Below are 18,426 nucleotides of genomic sequence, written 5' to 3' on the forward strand. Positions count from 1 at the left end.
GGTGTGACCCAAAAAGAAAAAAATTGAAGTGATAATACAATTCCTGTTCTACTCGGGAGATAATGTTTGTAAAGTACTTGGCTCACTCCAGGCTCACAAAACCAAATTCTTTCTGGTTCCCCATTTACCCTATGTTGTGTAGATAATTGGTGAGAAATGAGAAAAGATTGCACTTGGGCTATGTAGCTCATTAGAAAGGTGTTCAGGAAAATATTCCTATTGAAAGGCTCAGTGAAAAGATGTGAACTTTAGCGAATCACAGCCCGTCACTGAATTTAACGATAAGCTAGTAAATGAGATTCCTGAAGTCATAAAATGATGAAGGGAAAATGAAAGATTAGGCCAAGAAACTGCTTTACAATAAAAGTGTAATTCAACATTACAAAAAGGAAAGTTCTGTTATGCAGTGTTAAGAAATTTCTTACAAGTGTTTCACAGTTTGTATTTGAAAAAATAGTTTATCCTGTAGAATTTTAACTGTTCTCTACTTCTCTCTTACCCTTCCCTCCTCTGCCTTTCCTAATTCATAAATTATTTCATTTATTTATCTTTGCAGAAACATTCTGGTCATCATATGAGCAGGAGCTAATAAGAATTTGTAATATAGGTTGCATTTGTTTCAAAGCCCATAATTCTTTCATTTGGCCAAATGTATTTAAAACACAATACATATTAATCCAATTCCTTTCATGAAACAATTATACCAGTGGATAACTTGTACAGCTTGTATTAAATTTTCTCTCTCATTATACTCTTACTGAAATGATATGTCTATGTCTTGAAAGAAAACTTTACTAAACATAGAAAACTTTACTAAACATAAGTAAATAAAACTTCATAATTTATACTAAATTTTGATATTTTCTTTTAGTTATTCTTTTTACATTTAAATACACACGCCAAAAAAAAATAACCTTACTTTTTTATTATATGTTAATTACTGTCTTTTCTTTCCTACCTATTTTTCACATAATTTCTCAGTTTAAGGAAATCTCTTGTGGTAATCACTTAATAATATCTCTAAATCAGATCAGTCACTACATAATTACCTCCAAATCAGATCAGCATGCTTTGCACTTGGAATGTGTCATAAAGTATGGCCATTATTTTATAGACTTAATGTTTTTCCTGTAATGTGATTTATTTATTTATGTTTAATTCTTTATGTATCTTTAATTCTTCATATATCTAGAAATTATTTTGATTTTTCTTTCTAGCACACAGTGGACTTTAATTATTTTCTGGCTTACCAAGAAAAACTGTTAAAGAGACTTAGGGCCACAGAGATAGTTTTGTGGGTAAGGTTCTTGCCTTGCAAGCTGCGAACCCAGCGTCAATACCAGCATCACATATAGTCCTCCTCACGGCCCAGCAGTGCCAGGGGTGATCCCTGAGCATACAGCCACTAGTAAGCCCTGAATAAAAGCTAGTTTGTGGCCCCAAAACAAAACAAACAAAAAATAGTCTTATTCGTAAAACATGTTAGGAATATGATAAGAATTTTACCAAAGCTTCATTGCTTTAGCAACAAAATTTCATTTTGGAAAGGTTTCTGCAACATTAAATCAAAATTTACTCTAAAGATATAATAAAATACTATATATGTATACATATGATTTATTAAATTTGGGATTACGCTTTATTTTGGATTGAGATGAGCATATTAACTTCCTTAGCCTGAAATACAGAAGGACCCAGCTTACATGTCCTTGTTACTGTATTGTTAGTTATAAAAATAGACAGTGAAAATAAATCTTAGTAACAGTTATTTAGAGTTAAACACATGGCCTAAAACACACAGTACCTTACCTGTTCACTCTGACAAAGTGTGGATTATGTTACCATCTTTTTGGCAAATTGTGTTCTTTACATAGTTTTGCTGTTGATGTACAGAGGAAATAGCATTCAAATCCCATAAGGAGTGTTTATTATAGTTGTTATTTGTCTTCCTGATATAATTGAATTTTTCATTAATTTGAAAATATAGCACAAGCAGCAGCCATGTCATTGCTGTTTTAAGGTATTTTTGCATACATTCCTTGAGTTATGATTATAATAAATGCAAATAAAATTTCTGTAAATTTATTAAACACAGATAGACACCATAATGAGATTAGAATTTTTTTTCTTTTGGGGTCATACCTTGCAATGCAGAGGGGTTACTCCTGGCTCTGCACTCAGGAATTACTCCTGGCGGTGCTTGGGGGACCATGGAATGCTGGGAATTGAACCCGGGTTGGTTGCATGCAAGGCAAATGCCCTACCTGCCCCAGTCCCTAGAAACATTTTTAAATGTAGAAAAATGATAAGATTCAAAAGGAAAAATGAGACAATGGGTACAAAAATCTTTGTGTTTATTTCTTTTACTTAATAAGTGATGCTTTCATTTTGTTTAGCAGCTTTTTATTTTGTTAATCTTCCTTGGACCACACCCAGCAGTGCTCAGGGTTTACTACTTCTGTTAGCAATCACTCATGGTAGGGCTTAGAGCACCATATGGAATGTTGGGGATTGAACTTGGGTTGGCTGTTTTTCAAGAAAAGTACTTACCTCTGTTATATCTCTCAATCCCCCTAAACTTAGTTTTGAAAATAGTTCTGTTTATATAGTATATGAAACCGAAATCTCTGGATCATTCTCTCTAGCTGCTGAGAGTAAAAAATAATTTAAAAATAGTAAAAAAAATTCATGCTACATTTTATCTTTGTGTAGTTACTAAAAATGCTAAATGCAGAATACCCTCTAGAAAGACTACTAAAAAAATTATACCTAATCTTAATACTGTAAAGATTGTGATAATATTGTAAAGGTGTGTGCAAAATATAGTGCAAACGATGAAGAAAGAAGCAAATCTTAGGGGAATGAGCATGTTCTTAGAAAATGACTCTTCAACCAGTTTTAAGAATAAGCGAGAATGTGACTGGTTAGCAGAGAGGGAAACTCTTTCCTGACCGAGTGTGGAGCACATCAGAGTCCTCGGAAATCCTCCCCGGGCATTTGCTCCAACTGGAGGGTTAGTGAACTGGACACAGAGTTCAGGGACATTTTGCCAGCAGCGTACAAGGCCAGGAGAACAGCACGAGAGCAAATGCAGTATCCAGCTGGATGTGCACTGTCTCAAGGTTTTGGAGGCACAGGATAAGAACGATACATGGAGACATTAGATATTAGCTGTGGAAACATATTCCTTGCATTGCAGTCTTCATTCATAGAAAATGGCTTCCTTTCTTAAAGAAAAAGACCTAAACTGGTAAGAAGAGAAGAACAAGATAAAATAGGTTTACTCTTTATCCCAGTACTAGATATAGGAGATTTGTCCTCAGATCTTATTCTGTGCACTAAGAATGTCAGGTATTAGGTTTTTTGCTTTTATAATTGCATCACACATGATTCCAGAGAAGGGAGAAATGCAGATGATGAAATAGTGACTTTTAAAGTAGTTCCAAATATTGGCAGCATTTTTATTGAAAAACCGGGATTCAAATCTTGTATCTTGATAAAAATAATAATGTTACATTATCCTATCTTCTTATTGTTCTAACATGTTGGGAGTGAGCAGTGTGTCAAATATAACCATATTTCACATATTCTGCCTCTTAATATCTGTGTTAACACTGTTACTTTCCTTTTAGCATGTTTCTGCATAATTTGAAATCTAGAGATGGAGAAAAGTGTTTCATTTTTCCTGTGTTTACTTTAAGCTTAAAAGGGGTATATTTGGTAAAGATGCTACTAAAATTGAGGACATTCATAGGGAGAGTTTTCATATAACCGTGTTTTACACTTAATGTATGTAGAGTTGTTTCACAAGAATTATTTATCCAGAGCCTTGTAATAGAATAATGGGAGCAATTTCTTAGTGTGTCAAGAAATGAAGATTAAAAAATACTGCTGGCAATTATAAAAATAGGAGTTGGGACTAGAATCCAGATCCATTGACTTAATCTTTTTATGATGAGATTCTTTTTTTGTCCACTAGGTGGTGATAATTTGTTGTTAAAATTATGTAATTTAGGTTTAACTTTAATCTAGACTCTATAGACCCTGACCACTATATGATCAGATTAGAATGATTTTGATAATATCAAAATTTTGAAGCACTGTAATCAAGTGCACCTGTGTGATTTTCATGGAATTCTAAGTAATGTAGGAAATTATGGCCTATTAATACAGTTTAACATTATGTGACCATTAAGTACTGTGTATGTGCATAAGTGCAAATTATCATGTGCTCAGGGAATTGAAAATAATTATGATGTTTTAGCTCTGTTGAAAGACTTTGAAAGCAGTATTCTATGGGAAGAGTCTAAAATATACTATTCATGTAGAATGGTAGCTATGAAAGTGATTTTTTAAATATATGTCAAAATTATGGCTTATAGCATAGTAGAAACACTTGACAAAGTGGTCATCTATTAGTGCATTAGTTTTTAGAGAAGATAAAGATGAAGAAACTATAGTGACTCCTGGGAAGACGCATGCCTAGCTCCAAGATTTCTGTTCCCCTGTCCAGACAGCCTGATGATATCAAGCTTCTTCTAAAGCGCTCCCTTCTGTAGCTCTTCCAGAGCTAAAACTCAAGAGTGATATCCTTCTTCTTTGCTTTATCATAAATATGTCTTAAACATCTGATGTTTCTTTGACAACAATTACCAGAACTTTAAAGACATGGGCTTGCCATTCTAATCGCTTTTAATAGAAAGTAATAAAATTTTATTTATCCTATAAATTTTGTATGAAAGAAAATATACAAATCAATATTATGGGCACAGTTTATGTATTCCCAAATCACTTTTTTTCATAGTTCAGTTTGAAGAATAATTACAATAAATGTATTAAATGGAAGAATTGCTAAAATTGGTAAGAGGGCAGATTTTATTGCATTTTTTAAAATCCCATTCAATTGATAGTAAAGTTATAAGTATTTTTCTTCCTCTGAATTTTGTTCTTAGATAGATTAGCCTAGTTTTCCCAGTGTAGTCCTTTATACATTGTTACTGTTTTGTTTTACTTAAAGAGTTCATAAAAGCTAGGTTTATTATTTTTTAACATGTTTTATTCAGCTTGTTAATCTTAAATGTATGTTGAAATCTTAACTCTTGACATTTTTATACTTTGCCAGCAACTATAAATATACATTATAACCATTACCTACAATGAGTTTACTATTTGGTATCCACTTATTCAACAGTATATTTTATATTGCATTTTAGACACTTAGTTGGAAATTGAATTCAAATAACTAGTCCTTTGTGTTAAATTTTCTTCTTTTTAAAAAAATACACAAAGTCCCTTTTCACAGTAGTTTCTGACTTGAAAAGTGATTGTATTGTCAAAGATGGCTGATGAGAAATTGCAGATTACTTCACAAGATTATAAAGGGGTCAGAGACTTAGATTAAATCTTTCTATAATAAGATTTCAGTGAGCACATTTTTCTTCACTGTAAATTATGTGAATTGAACATGAAGTTAAATGTCTGCATATGCATTTATGTTTGCCCATAATGACATTTCCTATGTGGGCAAGTGTTTTCTTTCTAAAATTTTTGTGGTTGTTATACTTGTCTCATCAAGAAGACTTAAACCAGATGAAATGACTGGCTTCTTTTGTCAACAAATTTTTTAAAATATACGTTTAAATTTATCTGTTAATATATTTTTGTTCACTAATATATTGTCCTTCACTTTTTCTTGTGATGTGTTTTTTTAATTTTATTGAATCACCATGAGATAGTTACAAACTTTCATGTTTTAAAAATTTATCACATTCAAATAAGATTTTGAATTACTTCAACCTTTTAAAATGATGTATCTGGTTTATTTTTGTCCCATTTACGAATTTTAAATTCTCTACAGTTGAAATACTTTAGATTACTTAGAACTAAGTTGTTCAATAAGATAGCCCTTAGCCACAATCAACTAAACATAAACTTGTTAAAATTAAGTAAAAGTGAACCTTTAGTTCCTCAGTCATACTAGCTTCATTTAATATCTTCCTTAGGTGTATTCGATTAAAGAAATATAATTCAAGCTCTTGAATTTTTCCCAAAAACAAAAACGTTTTTCATGCCGTTTTGGTATTCATAACATATGGATTTCTTTTAAATCATGGCCACATTTTACTTTCTGTTTTTATTCATTACACTTAATTTTGAATTGTCTGCTTTGCAGCTATTGATACTTTTCTAAGGTGTGATTCTTACACTTCTTATGGGTATAAGAATGTTTAAAAATGGGCATTCGTTGGCTTTGAGATTTGTTAGTGGGTCTGGAACTAACTCTAGGATTTTTACTTTTTAAGAAGCCAGATTTAGAAATCAGCAGGGAACAAACTAGTCATCAAGTCTTAGATTTTCTAAGCTCTAAGTCAGATCACAAAAAATTCTATGAGTTAGAATCCATAAAAATGCGTCTTCTTCCATAAATATCCTTTTGGAACTGCGTTTGACTTTTATATTTTAAACCCCTACCATGTACTGAAGCAACATTCTAAACGGGGAAGTTTCATCCATGAATAATAGACAAAAATCTCTATTCTCAGGATTTGTGTTCTGGTTATTGTAAACACTCAGTGTCCTGAGCTTTTATTACACAGTCCATAGCAGAAGAAGCTGTAAGTAAAAAGTCCAGTTTTGAGTTTTACATTTAATAAAGTTTGACCTTATTCCACCGGGGATTCGCTGGGCATCATGCTGAGATGGATCTGGAGGGTATCATGCGGAAAGAAGTCAGGGATAGGCACAGGGATAAACACAGAATGATCTCTCCTGTGTAGACTATGGAGAAGTGTAGTAGGTAACAACTATAACAATGTAACAATGTGGCAATGGCAACAGTGTCTCAGTCTCCCTGTAGAACTGAGTCTGCCAAGGGAGCAGAGTGATAGTATAGTGGGCAGGGCACTTGTCTTGTATGTGGTCGATCCAGATTTGATTCCCTGCATCCCATATGGTCCCCCGAGCAATTCCAGGAGTAACTCCTGAGTGCAGAGCCAGGTCAGCTTCGGCCCCCAAACAAAGAATGAAAACAAAGGACATGGGTGGAGAGACATTGACATTGGTGGAGGGTGTGATGATAAACTATACATATATAAGTAGGCTTGTATGTGTGTGTGTATATATGTATATATATGTATATATATATGGAGAGAGAGAGAGAGAGAAAGAGAGAGAGAGAGAGAGAGAGAGAGAGAGAGAGAGAGAGAGAGAGAGAGATTTAGTGCGTATCTTAGTGCAGGAAGAACAGTGGAGTCAAAAAGATGTGCCCAGAGCAAGAAGTTCTCATATGCACTAGCATACGCCTCAGAGACCTGTACCCTACGAAAACAGGATGAGAACACTATTCGGGTATCCCAGAGAGGAATTGGAAGAGCTGTTCTTGGGGTATCACGAAGGAATCCGGAGTTCTGGCCTCCATCGATGGTCAAGAATCAGAGACACTGTCTCGTTTGTCAAGGTGTCGAAAATCACATGGGCCGGACATGTAATGCGATTTGGAGACCACTGCTGGACTAGAGCTGTTACCGACTGGATTCCACAGGACTTCAAAAGAACGCCTGACCACCCATCTGCGAGATGGTCAGACTTCTTCGTCAAGGTCCTGAACGAATGGTTTGATGTTCTTCGTGTTCCTGGAATGTGAGCAGATGCCATTGGGCTACACTAGCATGCGACAGGGACAACTGGCACCCGCTTGAGCAAATCGATGAGCAACGGTATGACAAGTGATATATATGTAGGTATTAGAAGTGCTAATAAACAAGCCTTGTGTTATGATTCATACTTTAAATTATGAATTCAGTAAGCATGGTTTCTCTTTTCTAGAATATCTCCTTTTATGACAAAATCCTTTCCCAGCAATAACAGAACAGCCTTCAGCCTATAAAATCTAACGTTCACTAATTTTCTCTTTCCCACTCTTTCTCCTTAAAGATCCAACTATTTAAAATTATTTACAGAAGATCTGACATAAATATCTTGTTCTAAAGTTTTGTGGCATATATTCAGATTTTTCAGATTTTTGATAAGATTTTTGAATTTTTGCTTCTTTCAGGAGGATTTTCAATGGGAGGGTGTATGGCAATGCATCTAGCCTATAGAAACCATCAAGATGTGGCAGGAGTATTTGCTCTGTCTAGTTTTTTGAATAAAGCATCTGCTGTTTACCAGGTGAGTTCCAGTTTGAAGAATGGAACGAAAAAGCATGAGATTTTTTAATGAAAACTAAACATTAAAATCAAATTGGTAATTGGATAATAACAACTGATACATTGACCATTCCTGGAAATTCATGACCAAGGTAGCCAGCCCTGTTGAGTAAATGGTCAGTAATGTCAAGCCTTGGACAAAGATCATCACACAAAACCGAAGGGGAAAGGATAGAATGTATGGTATATGACATGATATATATATATATGTATGTATGTATATATATATGTGCCCTTGAGATATTTTCAAGGTATTAAATATCTTTGATTAAATATTTAAGAGCTTGGTTTTCTTATTATGTCATGAAGATAATCACAATGATGTCATTGCTAATATTTATTTTGTAGTAATATCCCAGTTTGCAAATTTGATACATTATAGTGTTATATCTCATTACTGGCAATAGAATCAGCAAAACTATAAGCAAGAACTGGAATGAAAATTTCCCCTTGCTTGGACTATAGCTCCAGGTCTCCCTTCCCCCACTCCACATGAAGAGGTCCTTCCTCTTCTGTCCCATACTTTCTTCAGGAAAGGCTCTGACCATTTCAAGACTGTTGGAGTAAATGTTGAGCAACCCAGGTGTTGCCACCATCCAGCTCAGCCCTTGTGCTAAAGCAGAACCTCCTTTTCTTCCTTTAATATTTAAACATAGGTAAAAGTGTGTTTTTCTGTGCTCTCTCCTTTCCAGGACTAATGTTCTTGAATAAATTTCTTTAGCTTTTCCATTTTTGTACCTTCTCTAGGATCTTCAGAAGACAGAAGGCACCCTTCCTGAATTATTTCAGTGCCATGGTACTGCAGACGAACTAGTCCTTCATTCTTGGGGAGAAGAGACAAACTCAATGTTAAAATCTCTGGGGGTGAGCACCAAGTTTCATAGTTTCCCAGGGGTTTTCCATGAGCTGAATAGAGCTGAACTAGAAAAACTGAAGTCGTGGATTCTTACGAAGCTCCCAGGAGAAGTGGAAGCCCAGAAGGAATAAATCAGAATCAGTTGATAAACATTTAATGCCATTGTGGAAAGTGATCTGTACTGCCAGATTATAACTTGATAGTGATAATAAAAATTTTAGAAGATACAATTTACTGACTAATATTTTTTATTGAAATAACAATGGTATGTTATTAATGGTAACTTTCAGAAATGTCTTTATAATCATTCGGGTACGTCTTTGCGAATATTGGAAATCTATTAAGTAAGATTTTGAATTTTTTTTAATTGTATTGAATAATCGCTGTGAGGTAGTTACAAGCTTTCATGTTTGGGTTACAATCTCACAATGGTCAAACACCTGTCCCTCCACCAGTGTACATTCCCCACCACCAATATCCCTGGTATACCTCTCCCTTTTTCACCCTCCCCCTGCCTCCATGGCAGACAATATTCCCCATACTCTCTCTCTCTACTTTTGGACATTATGGTTTGCAACACAGACACTGAGAGGTCATTATGTTTGGTCCATTATCTACTTTCGGAACACATCTCCCATGTAATTAATAAAATAAAGACAAGGAGACATATGCAAAGGCTTGGCGTCATAATATTTTATCTTTTCTACTGTTCTCTAAAATTACCTTACAAAGTTAAGGTAAGGTAATTTTAGTGTCAGCAGAGTACCATGAAGCTAGCAAGTTGTCAGCCAGCTTCACTTGTTCTCACTCCATCAACATAAGAGCTTGAATAGCTATTACTGGTATTTGATAATAGGGATGGGAAACTCTCCCAGAGCCTCAAGCACCACATTTGCAACCCAGTTCTTGGGATTCTCCCAGGGCCTGCTCTGCGCTTAACCGAATACTGCTCTCCTTTATTTTCCAGTTTCATTGTAAAACAGAATCAAGAACTCTTACCCTTGTGATTTTGTTGTAAGTACGCAATACATCTTAATCCTAAAATGATTGTGAAATGGTTCTAGAAGAACTTTGACCCAAAAGTGAAATTATAACTAATGTGAAAATGTTTTTAATTAAAAACATTTAAAAGAAATTACTCGTACTATTTCCATCCCATCCACAGTTTCACTTTCCACTTGCCTTTTGCTTTCTTTCCTGTTTGACTATCTCTGTTAGTTTGTTGTTATTCATTGTTGCTCTTTGTATTATTGCACCAGCAGGGACCTCTACTACAAATGTTTATTAGTGTTAACTTTACACACATCATCTTATTCTGGCTTTTTGGGTAAAGTATTCGGTCTTTCAATCTAAGCATGGTTTTCTTTCGTTTTAATTGAATTACCATTAGATAGACCATTGCAAAGCTGTTCATGATTGGGTTTTAATCATGCAATGTTGCAACACCCTTCCTTCATGAGTGTACATTTCCCACCTCCACTATCTCCCATATAACTCCTGCCATCCCCATCCCAAGCTCCAGTCTGCCTCTATGGCAGGCACTTTTCTACTCTCTGCCTCAATCTCTGTCTCTGTCTCTCTCTGTCTCTGTCTCTCTCTGTCTCTCCCTATCTCTGACTCTGTCTCTCTGTCTCTTTTGCTCACTCACTCTTGCTCTCTCTCATTCTGGTTCTTCCGGGAAAGTATCTAGTCTTTTCTTTTACTCTAAGTATGTTTAGCCTCAAAATTTCTCTACAGTATCTTTATTGTCTTGGGAAGTTGACTCTTTTTTTTTGGGGGGGGGGCAGTAGGAGAAGGCCACACCTGGTGGTGGCCAGGGGCTACTCTTGGCTATATATTTCAGGAACCATAATCCCACACAGAAGCTTTATGTATGATCACTCAGGCTCTGCTGTGACTTTTTTTTCTATTGAATCACCATGAGATACAGTTGCAAACTTTCATGATTTAAGTTTCAGTCATACAATGATTGAGCACCCATCCCTCCACCAGTGCACATTTTCCACCACCAATGTTTCCAGTGTCTGCCCCGCCACATCACCCCTTGCCTCTGTGGCAAGTGCATTTCTTCTTATTCTCTCTATATTTGGGGGCATTATTGTTTGCAATGCAGATACCAAGAGGCCATCATGTTATATCCTTAGTCTACTTTCAGGACACATCTCCTGCCCTGAACAATCCCTCCAGCCATCATTGACTTAGTGATCTCTTCTCCATCCCAACTGCCTTTTCCCCCAGCACATGAGGCTGACTTCCAAATTGTTGAGCGATCCTCCTGAGCCTTATCTCTACTGTCTTTAGATGTTAGTCTCGTTTTATGTTACTTTATATTCCACAAATGAGTACAGTCATTCTATGTCTGTCCCTCTTCTTCTGACTCATCTCACTTAACATGATATCTTCCATGTCCATCCAATTACACGTAAAGTTCATGACTTCATCTTTTCTAACAGCTGCATAGAATTCCATTATGTAGATGTACGAAAATTTCTTTAAGCAGTCATCTGTTCCTGGGCACTCAGGATTTTTCCAGATTCTGACTAGTGTGAACAGTGCTGCAATGTACATACAAGTGCAGATGTCATTTATACTGGGATTTTTAAAAATTTTTATTTATTTTTTATTAGTGAATCATCATGAGTTACAGTTACAAACTTATGAACTTTTATGTTTGTATTTTGTTTATATCCCTCCACCAGTGCCCAGGTCCCTCCACCAATGTTCCCAGTATCCCTCCCACCCTCCCACCCCACCCCCCACTCTACCCCACCTCTGTGGCAAGGCATTCCCCCTTGTTCTCTCTCTCTCCTTTTGGGTGTTGTGGTTTGCAACACAGGCACTACGTGGCCACCGTGCTTGGTCTATATTCTGTTTTCAGAGTGCATCTCCCATCCCGTGCGGGTCCTCAAACCATACTTTACCTGGTGTTCCCTTCTCTATGCGAGCTGCCCCTTCCTCCGGCATGCGGGGCCGCTTCCAAGCCTTGGAGCCAACCTCCTGGTACTTATCTCTACTATTCTTGGGTGTTAGTCTCCTATTCTGTTATTTTATTTTATATTCCACAGATGAGTGCAATCTTTCTATGTCTGTCTCTCTTTCTGACTCATTTCACTTAGCATGATACTTTCCATGTTGATCCACTTATATGCAAATTTCATGACTTCATCTTTTCTAACAGCAGCATAGTATTCCATTGTGTTGATATACCAAAGTTTCTTTAACCAGTCATTCATTCTCCGGCACTTGGGTTTTTCCCCAGACTTTGGCTATTGTAAACAGTGCTGCAATGAACATTCGATTGCAGATGTCATTTCGACTGTACTTTTTTGCCTCTCCAGGATATATTCCCAGAAAAGAACGATGGGAGGCATCACCCTCCCCAACCTCAAACTATACTATAAAGTGGTAATAATCAAAACAACATGGTACTGGACCAAAGGCAGATCCACAGACCAATGGAACAGGGTGGAATATCCCTACACACAATCCCAATTGTATGAACATCTAATATTTGATAAGGGAGCAAGAAATGTGAAGTGGAGCAAAGAAAGCCTCTTCAACAAATGGTGCTGGCATAACTGGACAACCACTTATAAAAAAATTGGTTTAGATCTAGACCTATCACCATGCACAAAATTCAGATCAAAATGGATTAAAGACCTCAACATCAGACCAGAATCCATGAGGTACATTGAAGACAAGGTTGGCAAAACTCTCCACGACATTGAAACTGTTGGTATATTCAAAGATGACATGCCACTGACCAACCAAGTGGAAACAGAGATAAACAAATGGGACTATATTAAACTAAGAAGCTTCTGCTCTGCAAAAGATACAGTGACCAAAGTACAAAGACAATCTACAGAATGGGAAAGAATATTCACCCAATACCCATCAGATAATGGGCTGATATCAAGGATATACAAGGCACTGGTTGGAATCTACAAGAAGAAAACTCCCAATCCCATCAAAAAATGGTGGATGGAAATGAACAGAAACTTTCTCAAGGAAGAAATACGAATGGCAAAAAGGCACATGAAAAAATGCTCTTCATCACTAATCAGAGAGATGCAGATCAGAACAACCATGAGATAGCACCTCACACCACAGAGAATGGCACACATCCAAAAGAACAAAAGCAACCGGTGTTGGCGTGGATGTGGGGTAAAAGGGACCCTCCTACACTGCTGGTAGGAATGCCGACTGGTTCAGCCCTTTCGGAAAACAGTATAGTCACTTCTCAAAAAATTAGAAATTGAGCTCCCATTTGACCCAGCAATACCACTTCTGGGTAGTTGTTTTTTTTTTTTTAATCTCCGTGATATATTCCCAAAGGTGATATTGCTTGGTCCAATGGGAGCTCAAAATCTAGTTTTTGGAGGAATATCCATATTGTTAGCCAAAAAGACTGGACCAGTCAGCAATCCCACCAACAATGAATGAGAGTCCCTTTCTCCCTACATCCATGCCAGCACTAGCTGTTCTTGTCCTTTTTGATGTGTGCCAGTCTCTATGGTGTAAGATGATATCTCATGGTTGTTTTGACTTGCATCTCCTTAATCATTGGCAATGTAGAGCATTTTTTTCATGTGCCTTTTGGAAATCTGAATTTCTTTTTTTGAGAAAGTTTCTGTTTATTTCTTCTCCCCATTTTTTTTTGGTGGGGTTGGAGGTTTTTTTTCCTTGCAAGTTTCTACCAATGTCTTGTATATCCTGGATATTTAGCCCCTATTGATGGATATTGGGTAAATAATTTTTCCCATTCCCTGGGCTCATTCTGGTTTTTTTGGTCACTGTTTCTTCTTTTTTTTTAAATTTTATTGAATCACCATGAGATAGTTACAAGCTTTCATGTTTGGGTTACAATCATACAATGATCAAACACCCATCCCTCCACCAGTGCACATTCCCTACCACCAATATCCCTGGTATACCCCCCCTTGCCACTCTCCCCCTGCCTCCATGGCAGACAATATTGCTCATACTCTCTCTCTACTTTTGGGCATTATGACTTGCAACACAGACACTGAGAGGTCATCATGTTTGGTCGTTATCTACTTTCAGCACACACCTCCCATCCCGACTGATTCCTCCAACCATCATTTTCTTAGTGGTCTCTTCTCTATTCCATCTGCCTTCTCCCCTCTGCTCATGAGGCAGGCTTCCAGCTGTGGGGCAATCCTCCTGGCCCTCATATCTACTGTTCTTGGGTGTCAGCCTCATGTGAGATGTTATTCTATATGCCACAAATGAGTGCAGTCCTTCTATGTCTGTCCCTCTCTTTCTGACTCATTTCATTTAGCGTGATACTCTTCATGTCTATTCATTTATAAGCAAATTTTATGACTTCATCTCTCCTAACAGCTGCATAGTATTCCACTGTGTTCATTGCAGCACTGTTCACAATAGCCAGAATCTGGAAACAACCCTGGAACAGGTGACTGGTTAAAGGTCACTGTTTCTTTTGAGGTGCAGAAGCATCTTAGTTTAATGTAGTCCTATTTGTTTATATTTGTTTTTACTTACTTGGTCAGTGGTGTTTCATCCTTGAAGATGACTTTAGCTTCAATATCATAGAGGGTTCTCTCTACATGTCCCTCCATATGTAGCTTATGGATTCAGGTATGATATTGAGGTCTTTAATTTATTTTGATCTGACTTTTGTGCTTGGCATTAGATTGAGGTCTGAGTTCATTTTTTTTCATGTAGCTGTCAAGTTTTCTCAGCACCACTAGTTGAAGAGACTTTCCTTGTTCCACTTCACATTTCTTGCTCCTATATCAAAGATTAAGTGATCTCATACTTGAGGGGCTGTGCCAAAATATTCAACTCTGTTCCATTGGTCTGTGTTTCTGTTTCTATTCCAATACTATGCTGTTTTAATTACTACTGCTTTTTAAATTACTATAGTTTGAAATTGGGGAAGGTGATGCCACCCATCTTCTTTTTCCCAAGGATTGCTTTAGCTATTTAAAAATATCTCTGTCTTCTCTTTCATTATTTGTATATAGGAAAGCCATGGACTTTGGGGTATTTATTTTGTAACCTACCACTTTACTATACAAACCTATTGCTTCTAGGAGCTTTTTTGTAGTCTTTAGGATTTTCTAAGTATAATATCATGTCATCTGTGTATAGTGATAGCTTGAATTCTTCCTTTACTATCTTAATTCCCCTAATATCTTTTTCTTGCTGAACTACTATGGCAAGTACTTCCAGTACTATATTGAATAGAAGAGGTAAGAGTGGTCAACCTTGTCTTGTCCCTGATCTTAGAGGGAAGGCTTGTAGTTTTTTCCATTGAGAATAATGTTTGCTGTGGACTTCTGGTAGATGGTTTTGTCTATATTGAAGGAAAGTTCCTTTGACTCCCATTTTTCTGAGAATTTTTATCATAAATTGGTGCTAGGTCTTGTCAAATACCTTCTCTACACCTTTTGATATGATCATATGGTTTTATATTTCCTTTTATTGATATGATGTATTATGTTGATTAACTTACAAATGTTAAACCATCCTTGTATCCCCAGGATGAATCCTACTTGGTTGTGGTCGTGGTGTATGATCTTTTTTATGAGGTGCTGGATTCTATTTGCTAGTATTTTGTTGAGGATATTTGCATTTGTATTTGTATTCATCAGGAATATTGGCCTTTAATTCTTTTTTTTTTTTTGGTGGTGTCTCTGTCTGATTTTGGTATGAAGGTGATATTTGCCTCATAGATACTCCTTAGAAGTGTCTCTGTTTATTCAATTTCTTGGAAAAACTTGAACAGGATTGGGAGTAGGCCCTCTTTAAAGGTTTGGAAGACTTCACTAGTCAATCCATTTGTGCCAGTGCTTTTGTTTTTTGGGGAGAGTTTTGATTAATATTTCAGTTTCCTTGATAGTGATAGATGTGTTGAGGTATTCCAAGTCTTCTTGGGTCAGCTTTGGGAGATTATAGGAGTCCAGTAATATATCCATTTCTTTGAGGCTTTCTTGTTTTCATGCATATCACAAATCACGAAATCCTGTTGATCATCGACTTGTCCAGCGGGCTCAGTAACCTCTCCATTCGTCCTATCCCTGAGATTGTAGAAGCCTCTCTCGACTCAGCCCTCCCAATGATGTCGCACTGGAAGCTCTTTCAGGGTCAGGGGAATGAGATCTGGCTTGTTACTGGCTTTAGCACATGAATACACCAGGGGAAGCTTGCAAGGCTGTCCCATGTGGGCAGGAAACTCTCAGAAGCTTGCTAGTTTCTCCCAGAGGGAGAAGTAGGCTACAAGATATTGTGCAGCTGCAAAGTGGCTGCTCGCTTCTGGGAGCTTGCTTTTAAGTCTCTGGATGTTGGCCGTTGATGGGATTACACACACCTGGGTTCCTCTGCCGATACCTTCATGCGTGAGGCCTGTCCGAACATGTGGAGAGAGGCCTCGAGCATGGCTGTGGCTAGGTTCTGGTGGTCTTCGGCCACCAGGAGCTCTGCTCAGGGCAGGGAGGGAAGCTGGAGCCCATCCCCTCCAAGGGGCCCCAGGGAAGACAGCCAGGTGTGCGGGCAAGAGACTTTCTGCTTTCATGCATAAAGCTTCTCAAAGTAAATTCTAATAATCCTTTGAATTTCTGTGGTTTCCCCGTTTTTGTTTCTGATTCTGTTTATTAGAGGTCTCTTTCTCTTTCCTTGTGAGTCTTGTTTGTGGTTAATCGATCTTGTTTACTGTCTCAAAGAGCCAGCTCTTGGTTTCATTGATCTTTCAGGTTGGTTTTTAGCTTTCCATGTCATTAATTTCTGCTCTAATTGTTGTTTCCATTCTCCTTCCTGTGTTGAGTTCCTTTTGTTGGTCATTCTCCAAGATCTTAAACTGTGAGGTTGTTACTTATATGGGCTCACTCTTCCTTCCTTGAGTCCTTTGCATAGTTTATTCAGAGACATGTCCTTTTGTATGGATACAGGAAGACTTAGCAAATGCTATGCTTTTGTAACCTGGGAGTCATTTGACTCTACATGATATTTTCCTCCTGGGCATCTGTTCTCTCAACCTAAGCCTCAGCTGCCCTTACTTCCTAGCACCCCCCAAAACAGGGACCCGACAAGGGACGAGACGGACCCAGGGCAAGCGGTGAATTGTGTGCTACCCTGGCATCGAGATGGGCCTGGCCAAAGTGCCTAATGCTTAACTATAAGTTAAAAGCTTGGTCATGGACAAATGCTGTCATGATCCAAACAGTGATTTGGACCCTGCTAGGTTTAAGAATGATTAATCTGGCCAGAGTGCTGTAGTCTGAGTCTGTGGCAAGATGTTGCCAGGAGAGCTGCCTTGCAAGCCTCAATGTATCTCTTGCTATGCCCATACAAAAATAATTAGTATTAAGATGTTAATGAGTGTTTGGACTAAGGAAAGGAGAAAAACACCTTAACAGTCAGGAAGGGCTTTGGAATGCCTTAGGTAGTGTTCCCTTTGAACCTGATGACCCTCAGGAAGGGCTTTCTTATGTTGATTTTGCTACCTGGCTGTGTGTAGCCTAGAGGGCAAGGTGGAGAGAGATGAGTAGGGGAGTAGGGGGAGAGACTAGTGAAGGAGAAGGTGGCAATAGATCCAGAGAGAGGACAGAGATAGAGGTGCAGGAGATGAGAAAGATGGAAGATTGAATAAACGGTAACTAATCAGCAACCAGCTTGGTCCTCCTTCTTCCTTCGCCTATCCTTGGCCAACAGCCATCCCGATCCAGCCCATACACAGCGGTTCCAGAGCACCAAACGTGGGCGGTGAAACAGAGCCGCCCGGAGAGCCCTCAAGTGCACACGGCCATCGGCGTGCCTTAGTTTTTTACACTTAGAGAGCTGTAAACTATTCTCTTAACACTGCTTTCGCTGTGTCCTATAAATTCTGGTAAATCATGTCTTCATTCTCATTTGTTTCCAGGAATCTTTTGATTTTCTCTTTGATATTCTCTCTAAGCCACTGATTGTTCAGTAGTGAGCTGTTTAATTTCCAGGTGTTGATTTGGATTTTTGTTTTTTGTTTCTGTGTGTGATTCACTTCTTTTTTTTTTTTTCAGTGCATCATGGTCTGAAAAGATCTTTGAAACAATTTCTATCCTCTTAATTTTATGGAGGTATGTTTTATGGCCCAGCATGTGGTCTATCTTTGATAATGTCCCATGTGCACTTGAGAAGAATGTGTACTCAGATTTTTTGGGATGAAATGTCCTATAAATATGTATGCTCAACTCCTGTATTCCATTTCTTCACTCAGATAAAGTATGCCCTTGCTGAGCTTAAGTCTGGTTGATCTATCATGAGATGATAAAGTGGTATTGACATATCCAATTATTATTGTGTTGCTTTAAATGTCTTCAAGTCTATGAGCAGTCATTTTAA

The 18,426-nt window shown here is 37.5% G+C and overlaps 1 protein-coding gene across 1 annotated transcript in view; it reads left to right on the forward strand.

Annotated features, from left to right (window-relative positions):
* Positions 1-10,014, forward strand: part of LYPLAL1 (lysophospholipase like 1) — a 33,262-nt gene extending 23,248 nt beyond the window's left edge. Inside the window, exons 4-5 of the mRNA XM_004613055.3 lie at positions 8,054-8,169; positions 8,955-10,014. Coding sequence (XP_004613112.1) covers positions 8,054-8,169; positions 8,955-9,194 — 356 coding nt within the window. The 3' untranslated portion in view covers positions 9,195-10,014. The remainder of the gene's footprint in view (positions 1-8,053; positions 8,170-8,954) is intronic.
* The last annotated feature ends 8,412 nt before the right edge of the window (positions 10,015-18,426 follow it).

The sequence above is a fragment of the Sorex araneus genome, chromosome 7, assembly GCF_027595985.1.
Source record: "Sorex araneus isolate mSorAra2 chromosome 7, mSorAra2.pri, whole genome shotgun sequence".
Lineage (NCBI taxonomy): Eukaryota > Metazoa > Chordata > Mammalia > Eulipotyphla > Soricidae > Sorex > Sorex araneus.